The sequence below is a fragment of the Cetorhinus maximus genome, chromosome 11, assembly GCF_964194155.1.
Source record: "Cetorhinus maximus chromosome 11, sCetMax3.hap1.1, whole genome shotgun sequence".
Taxonomy (NCBI): Eukaryota; Metazoa; Chordata; class Chondrichthyes; order Lamniformes; family Cetorhinidae; genus Cetorhinus; species Cetorhinus maximus.
In genome coordinates this window covers 60,319,724-60,330,936 of record NC_135889.1, presented here as the reverse complement: position 1 = coordinate 60,330,936, position 11,213 = coordinate 60,319,724, and the positions used below count along the sequence as shown (strand labels likewise).

The 11,213-nt window shown below is 42.5% G+C and overlaps 1 protein-coding gene across 5 annotated transcripts in view; it reads right to left on the bottom strand.

The window, feature by feature from the left end:
* Positions 1–8,833: 8,833 nt before the first annotated feature.
* Positions 8,834–11,213, bottom strand: part of gpr155a (G protein-coupled receptor 155a) — a 72,572-nt gene continuing 70,192 nt past the window's right edge. For 4 of the 5 annotated variants that reach the window (XM_078552069.1, XM_078552070.1, XM_078552068.1 and 1 more), the window contains exon 16: positions 8,834–10,054. In XM_078552069.1, coding sequence (XP_078408195.1) covers positions 9,853–10,054 — 202 coding nt within the window. In that variant the 3' untranslated portion in view covers positions 8,834–9,852. Of the gene's footprint in view, positions 10,103–11,213 lie in introns of all 5 variants that reach the window. The other variant, XM_078552071.1, reaches the window with a different exon arrangement.

Genomic DNA, 11,213 nt, shown 5'->3' with positions numbered 1-11,213 from the left:
TGGATATTGTCCAGGTCTTGCTGCATTTGGACATGGGCTGCATCAGTATCTCAGCAGTCGCAAATGGTGCTGAACATTGTGCAATCCTACATGAATGTCCCCACTTCTGACCTTATGATGGAAGGCCATTGATGAAGGAGCTGAAAATGGTTGGGCCTAGGACACTACCTTGAGGAACTCCTGCAGTGATGTCCTGGAACTGAGATGATTGACCTCCAGCAACCGCAACCATCTTCCTTTGTGCTAGGTATGACTCCAGTCAGCGTAGTTTTCCCCTGATTTCCATTGGCTCCAGTTTTGCTTGGGCTCCGTGGTGCCACAATTGGTCAAATGCTGCCTTCATGCCAAAGGCAGTCACTCTCTCCTTACCTCTGGAGTTCAGTTATTTTGCCCATTTTGAACCAAGGTTGTAATGAGGTCAGAAGCTGAGCAACCCTGGCAGAACCCAAACTGAGCGTCAGTGAGCAGGTTATTGCTAAGCAAGTGCCGTTTGATAGCACTGTTGATGACCCTTTCCATCACTTTACTGGTGATGGGGCAGTAATTGGCTGGGTTGGATTTGTCCTGCTTTTTGTGTACAGGACATACCTGGGCAATTTTCCACATTGCCGGGTAGATGCCAATGTTTTAGCTGTGCTGGAACAGCTTGGCTAGGGACATGGCAAGTTCTGGAGCACAAGTCTTCAGTACTATTGCCGGAATATTGTCAGGGCCCATAGCCTTTCAGTATCCAGTGCCTTCAGGCATTTCTCGATATTACATGGAGTGAATCAAACTAGTTGAAGACTGGCATCTGCGATGCTGTAGACCTCAGGGGGGTGCTGAGATCCACTCGCCACTTCTGGCTGAAGATTGTTACAAATGCTTCATCCTTATCTTTTGCACTGATGTGTTGGGCTCCTCCATCATTTGAGGATGGGAATATTTGTGGATCTGCAAATTAAGATTTGGTTTATGTCACACAAGATCACAAGAAACAGGAGCAGGAGAAGGCCATTTGGTCCCTCATTCAATAAGATCATAGCTGATCTGAATTGTGGCATTAACTCCACTTTCCGACCTGCCCCCCATAACTCTTGGCTCCCTTGTTGATCAAAAATCTGTCTAACTCAGCCTTGAGTATATTCAATTACCCAGCTTCACTGCCCTCTGGGGAAGAGAATGCTAAAGCCTAAAGACCCTCTAAGTGAAAGCAATGTCTCCTCATATCCACCTTAAATGGGAGACCCCTTATTTTGAAACAGTGCCTCCTAGTTCTAGATTCCTCACAAAGGGAAACATCCTCCCAGTATCCACCCTATCAAGTCACCTCAGGATCTTATAGGCTTCAATACGACCATCTGTCATTCTTCTTATCTCCAGCGAGTATAAGCAAAACCTGCTCAAACTTTCCTCATAAGACAACCCCTTTATCCCAGGAACCAGCCGAATGAACCTTCTCTGAACTGCTTCCAATGCAGTTTTACCCCCCTTTAAGTAAGGAGTCCAAACTGTACACATTACTCCAGATGTGGTTTTACCAAGGCTCTGTACAGCTGTAGCAATACTACCCTACTTTTATACTTAATTCCCCATGCAATAAAGGCCAACATTCCATTTTCCTTACCAATTACTTGCTGTACCTGCATGATAACTTTTGTGATTCATGCATACCGGGGATGTGAACCTTTTCCCCCCTAAAATGGTTCTCAATAGGTCAGCTTTTCGCTATCCTGATTGGTTTGCCTTTCAGTGCCCCAATTGGCCATTCCGTCAGAATGTTCCTATTAGCTAATCAAGGATTCCATGAAGGTGCTCAGTTTGAACATGCTTTGGCATGCGCGTGGTGTAATGAAGTTCTTGTTCGGAAGAATTTGCTTGGTTAAAAAGAAATCTCTTTTTACTGGACTGTATGAAAATCGCTCACTGTTTGACCATGTGGGGGAAAACTCAGCTCTGAAAAAGAATCGCTCTGAATCTGAAGGTGACTTTGAATGCAAAATGTTTGTGAAATAATTGGGGATAACGGTGCTGATGGTAATTTTTGGAGGCACTGGGGTTTACTTTTTGGCAAGTGCTGGGTAATGAGAAAGGAGAACGAGTGAGCAGGAGAATGGAGAAGGAGAGAGTGGGAAAAGAGAGAGTAAATGGGAGAGTGGGAAAGCAGAGACGCAGAGTGAGTGGGTGAGTGCAAAAGGAGAGAGTGAGTGGTAGAGTTTACCTAATCATCTGATCTACCACTATACTTTGTTGTATTATGCATGTTCTTTCAATTTAATATGAAAATTATGAGATGACACCAACCAAGATGGTGAACAATAGGTCTTGTGGCTGAACACTCATCTGTCAAAGCCACAGCAGAATCCATCATCATATACACATATATATATATATATACACACACACTGTATAATCATAGAATAGCTACAGCACAGAAGATGGCAATTTGGCTCATCATGTCTATGCTGGATCTTTGAAGGAGCAATTCACCTAAAGCCACTTTCCCACCTTCTCCTCATAGCCCTGGAGACTTTTCTTTTCAGATAATAATCCAATCCCCTCTTGAATGCCTTGATTGAACCTGCCTCCACCACACTCTCAGGCAATGCATTCCAGTTTCTAAACACTCGATGCATGAAAAAGTGTTTCCTCCTGTCACCACTGACTCTTTTGCTAATTACCATAAATCTGTGACCTCTGGTTCTCGATGCTTCCTCCAATGGGAATAGTTTCTCCCAATCTATGCAGTCCAGGCCCCTCATGATTTTGAATACCTCTATCAAATCTCCTCTCAGTCTTCTCTTCTCCAAGGAGAACAGTTCCACCTTCTCCAATCTGTCTTTGTAACGGAGTTCCTCATTCATGGAACCATTCTTCTAGATCTTTTTCACAACTTTTCCAATGCCTTCACATTCTTCCTAAAAATCTGGCGCCCAGAACTGAATGCAATACCCCAGTTGAGGCTGAACCAGTGTTTTATACAGGTTTAACATAACTTCCTTGTTTTTGTACTGCATGCCCCTATTTATAAAGCCCAGGATCCTGTATGCTTTATTAACCACTCTCTCGACCTGTCCTGCCAACTTCAATGATTTATTCATATATATGCTCAGGTCCTCTGTTCCTACACCCCATTTAGAATTGTCCCCTTTATTTTGTATTGCCTCTCTGCTTTCTTCTTACCAAACTGAATCACTTCACATTTCTCTGCGTTAAATTTCAACTTCCCCTTGTCTGCCTATTCCACCAACCTGTCTATGTCGTTTTGAAGTTCAACACTATCCTTCTCACAGTCCACAATATTTCCAAGTTTTGCATTGCACACATTTTGTTATTATTCTGTGAACACCAAAGTTTTGGTCACTTATATCAGGAAGAGCGGGGGTCCGAACTTAGGGAGATTCCATGTCTACTCAAGGTATACCCAGAGACTACTGCCATTATTCCCGCAGGATGAAGTGTCCATTTAGGGGACAGTGTAATGTGTAGCTGTAGCGGAAGATTTTTGATGGTGCTAAAAATTAAATGGGGAATCACTCCTCTGTAATTTAAAGTATAAGTTGCCTACAAAAAATAAAATAGTGTTTCACCAATACTGTTTTTTTGGCATTTGTTACAGTAAAGGTTTTAAATGTGAAATCTTGGCATATCATTCTTTCAGCTATTAACTGGAAGTTAAAATTTCTCTTTAAAAATTATTGGTCTCTGCATAGATCCTAACAATGGTCATCAATTCTCTTTATTGCTTCATTAAAAAACAAGCAAGTTAGTTAACAAATCCATGCTGGCTTTCTTTAATTAACCCACATTTGCCCAAGTGACTATTCATTTTTCCCCAAATTATTGTTTCTAGAAGCTTTCCCACCAGCAATGTTAAACTAACTGGCCTTATCTTTACACCCTTTTTGAACAAGGGTGTAGCATTTGCAATTCTCCAGTCCTCCGGCACCACCCCCGAGTCTAAGGAAGATTGGAAAAGTATGGCCCGTGCCTCCACAATTTCCACTCTTGCTTCCTTTAGTTTCCTTGGATACATCGCATCCAGTCCCAGTACCTAATTAACTTTAAGTACAGACAGCCTATCTCTTCCTTAAGCACTTCAAGTGTATGAACTACCTCCTCTTTCACCATGAGTGGTACAGCACCTGCTTCCTTGGTGAAGGCAGATGTGAAGTATTAATTTAATACCTCATTCATGCCCTCAGCCTCCATGTGTAAGTCTCCTTTTTGGTCCCTAATTGGCCCTACTCTTCCTTTTACCACCCCTTTGACGACTTTGGGATTCCCTTTTACATTAGCTGCCAGTCTCTTCTTATACACTCCCTTTGCTTTTCTTATTCACTCTTGACTGTATTATTCACCTGACATTTGTCATAAGCACATGTTTTCTTCTTCATCTTAATTTCTATCTCTTTTGTCATCCAAGGAGCTCTGGATTTGTTTACCCCACCTTTCCCCTTCGTGGGATTATACCTTGACTGTGCTTGAATTTTCTCTTATTTAAAGGTAGCCCATTGTTTAGTTAGTCTTGCCTGTCAACCTTTGATTTCAGTTGATTTGCGTCAGATTAATTCTTACCCTATTAAAATTGGCTTTTCCCAAGTTAATTATTCTTACTGTGAATTGTTTCTTGTCCTTTTCCATAGCCAGCCTAAACATTATGATACAATGATCACTATCTTCTAAATGTTCTCTTACTAACATTTGATCCACTTGACCCACCTCATTCCCAAGACAAAGATACAATAATGCCTCTATTCTCATTGGACTGGAAGCATACTGCTCCAGTAAATTCTCCTGAAACACACTCTAAAAATTCCTGCCCCTCCCTGCCCTCTACAATGCCGCTATCCCAGGCTATATTCAGATAACTAAAGTTTCCCTATTGTAACTCTATAATTCTTGCACCTCTCTGTAATTTCCTTGTAAATTTGTTCTTCCACATCTTTCACACTATTTGGTGGCCTACAGACAACACGGAACAATGTAATTGCACCTTTTTAGTTCTTCAGCTCTAGCCAGATTCTGTCCTTGATCCCTCTGGGACATCCTCTTCCTTCAGCACTGCAATATTCTCCTTAATCAATTCTGCCTCCTCTCCCCCTTAATCATCTTCCTGGACTGCCTTGTATCCAAGAATATTTAATACCCAGTCCTGCCCTTCTTTGAGCCAGGTCTCTGTTATCGCCACAAGATCATATTCCCATGTGGCTATCTTATTTACCACACTTGCCCATTAATATCATGCATAGTAGCCCTAATTTAGACTTTATTACTTTCCCCTTTACGTTGAACTCACCCACTACCTTACTATTTCCTACTCTGGTGCTATTTGTCTCTTCCAGTTCGTTGTGCACCTTAGTATCCCTCTTTAGTATTACCTCTTAGTTCCCACACCCTTGCCAAGTTAGTTTAAACCCTCCCCAATAGCACTAGTAAATTGCCGCACAACTAAATTGGTCCTTGTTCTGTTTGGGTGCAATCCGTCTGGCCTGTACAGGTTCCATCTCTCCTAGAACTGGTCCCAATTTCTCAGGAATCTAAAACTCTCTCTCCAGTGCCATTTTTCCAGCCACACCTCCATCTGCTTTATCCTCTTATACTCACTTGCATGTGGTACCAGGAATAATCTGGAGAGTTCTACTTTTGAGGTTCTGCTTGCTAATTTCGTACATTTCTCCCTATGTTCTGACTGCAGGACCACGTCCCTCCTTTTAACTATGTCATTGGTACCAACGTGGATCTTGACTACAGGCTGTTCAGCCTTCCCCCTCAGGATGCTCTGCAGCCGTTCAGTGATATTCTTGACCCTGGCACCAGGGAGGCAATATACCATCCTGAATTCACTTCTACAACCACAGAAACACCTGTCTATCCCCTATCATATTTCCTATACTATTGCTCTTCCATGCCCCCTGTTTAGCTGAGCCAGTTGTTGTGCCATGGACTTGACTCTAACTGCATTCCCCAGATGAGCCATCACTCTCATCAGTCTTCAGAATAGAATACTAGTTTGAGAATGGGATGCACTCAGGGGAGTAATGCACTACCTTCCTGTTATCTTCTTGACTGCCTGGTGGTCATCCATTCCCTCGCTCCCTGCATACTCACTGTGGGGCGACCAAATCTTTAACCACGCTATCCATGAAACTCTCAATCTCACGGATGCACAGCAGTGATGCCAGCTGCTGCTCAAGTTCCGAAATCCAGAGCTCGAACTGCTGCAGCTGATGACACTTCCTACATATGGTTATCAAGGACACAGGAAGCACCCTTGAGTTCCCTCATGGAACAGGATGTGCACTTGAGAGGTCTGAGCTGCCCTGCCATTCCTCTGTCCATTAGATGATAAACCATCCTACATAAAAAACTCACCAGCTACTCACATCCCTTCTGCTGACTCACTTAAATGTTTTACTCAACCTTATTATCTTAAAAAAATGAAAATTTTAATTTCCCTTATCCCTAGACTAATTCCCTAACTTTGGAGATAGGGACATAAGGCTACAATACATGCCAGCCAATCAATCATGGTCTTCCTGTGATATCACAGCTTGATTTTTTTTTCTATCATTTGTTTAACCTCAAGTGCACCCGATCTTCTACAGCTGCTGTCTTCAATTACGTTTGCGTTCAAACAGCAGGTTAGGATTGAACACCCACCCTTCCTGCCACTAAAGATAAAAGGTCACAGGAATGGAAGAACAGAGTGCTTCATGGTGCCAGTCAGAATTGAGGCCCTGAGAATCCAAAAGGTGTGCATAGAGCAGACTTACTTGTTTGGAGCACATTCCATATACTTAAATTATTTAGTTTCTTTATTACAATAGACCTGTCCTTTCAATCCTGACAGCATGTCACCTCCTACAATAATTTTCTTCGGAGCTGGGCAGCACCTATTCTGATGAAGTGAGGACCCATATGATACTCATGCTGGTGGCACCCAAAGCAACTAAAGGGAGACTGAATGGGAATGCAAATCTCTTACTGCCTATCAGCGGTTTGTCCAATTCTGATTTAGTTTAATATATTTATCTTTTTGAGGGGCGCCAACTCAGTTGACATGCCTAATTATTGCAGGCAAACCAATACCCCCAAATTAGGGCAGATCTGACACTTGAGTCAGGTATCTCAGGTGAGGGACTATGAAAGCTACTCAATGCAAAATAATTTCAGCCAATGTCAAAGTCTATCCTTATCCATTGGCAGGAGTAAGCCGACACCCAATGCAGCACCACCGAAAATGGGTCCAGTGGCTGATATGTTATTAACTTATTAAAAACATCCTGTTAGTAAACAAATACATCAGACACAATCGTCCCAGATTTGCGCTAAATGCGGTAGTGGGTGGGGAAAGGATGTTTTACCCGCTGGCCACAATGGCAAGTTTTTGCGCTGTATTGTCCCATTCCCGCCTTCTTAATTATGCAGCCAAAGGAAACACAATGTGTCGCTGGTGGGCGGCCTCTGAATTGCCTGCCATGCTGTTACCTCGCTGCTTCCTCACACAGGGCTCCATATTTAAACTGCAGCTGTGCTCACACTTCTCAATGCTTGCAGTCCAAAAGGACACCGGTGAAGACATAGCCCCGAAAGCCAAGAAGAGTGCAGCCCCCTGATTCTGTGATGCATCCCTGGGACGCCTCAGGACACCGTGGAGGGCCACCGCGATGTCCTCTAACCCTGCACTGGCCGCAGAAGGCCCATCAGTCTCACCACTCATGGTTGGGATGCTGTGGCAGAGGTGGTCAGTGCCAATGCTGCAGACAAGAGGTCGACCATCCAGTGCAGAAAACAGATAAAATGATCTCACCTGTGCCACCAGGGTAAGGCTACCATCTCATCACTCTAAACTCTCACACTCACAAAGCAATCACACATTCACTGGCATCTCATGGTACATCACCACTCACTCACAGCACCATCTGGCTTCATCCCCTTTGGAGGCTGCCTCCTCAGCCCTCACCATCTTGAGGCCACTTGCACGATCAACATGTGTCCCCACACATCCCCTGGCTACCCCCTATCCCCAGTACAGCCCTAGCCTTGCAGCCTCTTCCCTTGTCTGAGGCCACTTCTCCCCCTTCCACAAACAAGCCCTAGCCCTGCAGCTGTTGAAAAGCCACCCCCACCTTACAGCTGGTCTGGCAGGTAGAGACCTGCCCATGATCCCCCTTAAAAGTGATGTGGTGCTGCCTGTGAAGCCTGGCATTAATGACTGCGAATGCTGCCCGAAGAAAGGTAGGCAAACAAACCTCCAAGTCCCGAGCGAAGTGCAGCTCGGCAGGTGCATGTCGCTTATGTACAGTTGTGAAACACGTCAGTGTGCAATCATGCCCGGATGATGCAGTGTGGGAGGATGATTCCGGCAAGCAGGGCTTAATGATATGCAGATGTGTTAAAATGACATTCCCAGCAGCAGGAAACACGACCCGCCATTGATGGGCGGAAGGGACAATCGCAAACTGGTTTCACAATGTCGTGAAACTGACTTTTGGTCTTCCCGCCATATTGTCTGCTCATGCCCGCCGCCAATGGGGGTGGAAAATTCCAGCCATCATGTTTAAACACCTAGAAGAAAGAAAACATGGTTTCTGGCTGGTCTTTTCATATACTGTACTTGTGCATCATGAGATGTATGTCAGAAAATGTCATAAACAGCATTAACCTAGCATTTCATTTTCCCCAGGTTCTCTTCTAGGCCTGCAGCAATCGCATCAATGTGTAAAAAATGTGACCTAAAGAAAACTGGGTTTTAAACAAACAAATTTAAACTCAAAAACTATCTTTCTGAACACTTTCACTAAATGTATATATACTACTATATATAAAAGTACTCCAGCCTTTTAGAGTCTCAAGCGTATGAAAAAAAGGTTTTATTTCTTTATTTGTACACGACTCATGGACACTTTTAAACATATCAAAATATTTATTACAATAACCAGGATTTTACATTCCAAGAAATGACACGTCATTTCATTTTTTAAATTTTACCGTATAGCTAAAATTAAGTTAAAAAGAAATAGGTTGACAACCCATTTATAATCTACCAGATTCTTTCTTGACAACAGTGTTAACCATGTACTTTGGCTAAATATAAGATTCAGCTTTCACATTGCCTTTTACATATGTTTTATATTGAAGTACACCTTTTAACTTAAAGTGCAATTTTTAACATTTAATTACGCAAACTTCAGCATACCCATTGTGAAGATGCATGTACAGACTGCTGGAGGCATTAAGGATGTGATTTGCATTTGTTTAAACAGACTTGTATGATGTGTAGTTCGTAATTTTTACTCTGTTATAGCTATTGCTTTTCTTTTTGTGTATTAATGTTCTTATTAAAATTAAGCAGAAATATCAAGTCTTGATGTCACAGTGATGCTACACAGAAGGCTGAGGCTTTTTAAGTATGATAAGTGTCCAGCTCCATAACTAGCACCCATTTGCTGCAAAAGCAGTAGTCAGTTTTTTCTGTTCTCTAGATATAGAACATAAAATGTTAACTCAATACTTCAGTGCAATCTCATCACTTTGATTCAAATATGTTTGCAATACGGTGGAAGGTAAATCCCAAAACCACTGTCCACTTTGCCACTACAGAATGAGTCACAATTTACATTTCCACACATGAAACATCACTTTCTATACATTGATGCAGCAAGGGTTTTTCGCCTTAGCAAAAGTTGGAAACAAACTTAACCACGTTATTTCGTAAATGGGGATTTAAAATTCTTTGGTTAATGGTATGAAAAATTTTAAAAAGACAGAAATTTAAAAAATGTCTGAATGCATTTTATAGCAATTAAGAAAATCTAGCACATTTCAGCTCTAGATTCAAAGAAGCTCTAATGATAGCACAAATCATGCTTAATTCATCTGCATCATACGATAGTAGAAAGATTCATCCTGAAATGAATATTCATTCGTAATGTGCTGAATGGCGCCGCCTTCCAGTAATCGGTCTCCATACTTAATAGCTTCACCTCGGTCATGGGCCAGACCAACTTGAATCAACCAGTCCACCAGATCACAGCCCTGGAATACATCTGCAAAGGTTTCTGCACCACACCTGTGTCAAAGGAATGATTCATCCACTTGGTCTGCAAGTTTCACATCACTGTTTCATAGGAAAGGAAATACCAAAAACAGTAGAAAGAGGTGGGATGGTAGGAAATAAAGACTAATTATACTGCTTGTCCAACATCCAGACCTGGGTTGGAAGACCAAAGCCATTGTTCTTTGATCCCCCAGCCACCAAATCCATTTAACTCAATGTCTACCATCTTAGAGACTGAACTAGACTGTTTGCAACCTCAGCCCGATTTGACCCTGAGCTGAGCTGCCGACCCCATATCTTCCTTGTCACCAACCCGCCTACTTCCACCTCCATAATATCTAAACCTGCCTAAGTCAATCTGCTGCTGAAACCCCCTTCCATGCTTTAGTTATCTCTAGAGTCGACTAATCCAATGCTGCCCTGGACACCAACACATTATTTACCCTCCATAAACTTAAGCTCATCTAAAATTCTACTCCCAATATGCTAACTTGAAGTATCATTCACACTTTACCACCGCACTACTGACCTACTTTGGCTCCTCGATACCAAATGTTCTGATTTTAAAATTCTCATCCTCATGTTCAATTCCATCCATGGCCTTGAATCTCCCTAACTCTCTGACCTCCCTCAGCTCATGAATCCTCCATGAACTCTGCACTCCTCCAGCTCAGGCCTCTTGTCCAACTCCCATTTCTCTTACTCCACCATTTGTTGCATGTCTTCAGCTGTCTAGCCAAATGCTCTGCAATTCCCATTTGAAACCTCTCTACTTCTCTTCTCCTTCAAAACCCCTCTTAAATCTCTTTGGCAAGCTTTTGGTCGCCTGTCCTAAAGTCTCCTTCTTTGGCTTAGTGTCAATTTCGTTTGATTATGCTCCTGTAAAGTACTTTGAGGCATTTTACTGTGTTAATAGCACAATATAAATGCTAGTTGTTACTGATGATGTAGAACTTGTTAGCTAATTATTTGTAGTAGAATATTAAGAGAACCCTCTGGATGTTGAGTCTTAGCTCTCAGTAAGTTCACTGCTGCAGTGATTGAGCACAGATCGGTACGTTTTGGTTGTGCATTCCAGAGGCAGCTGAAGACAGATCCTAAAACTGCTAAGCAATTTGCAGTTTAAGCATTTCAAAAGAAAACATTTGGGCAACAGGCTAAAGCTGGCATA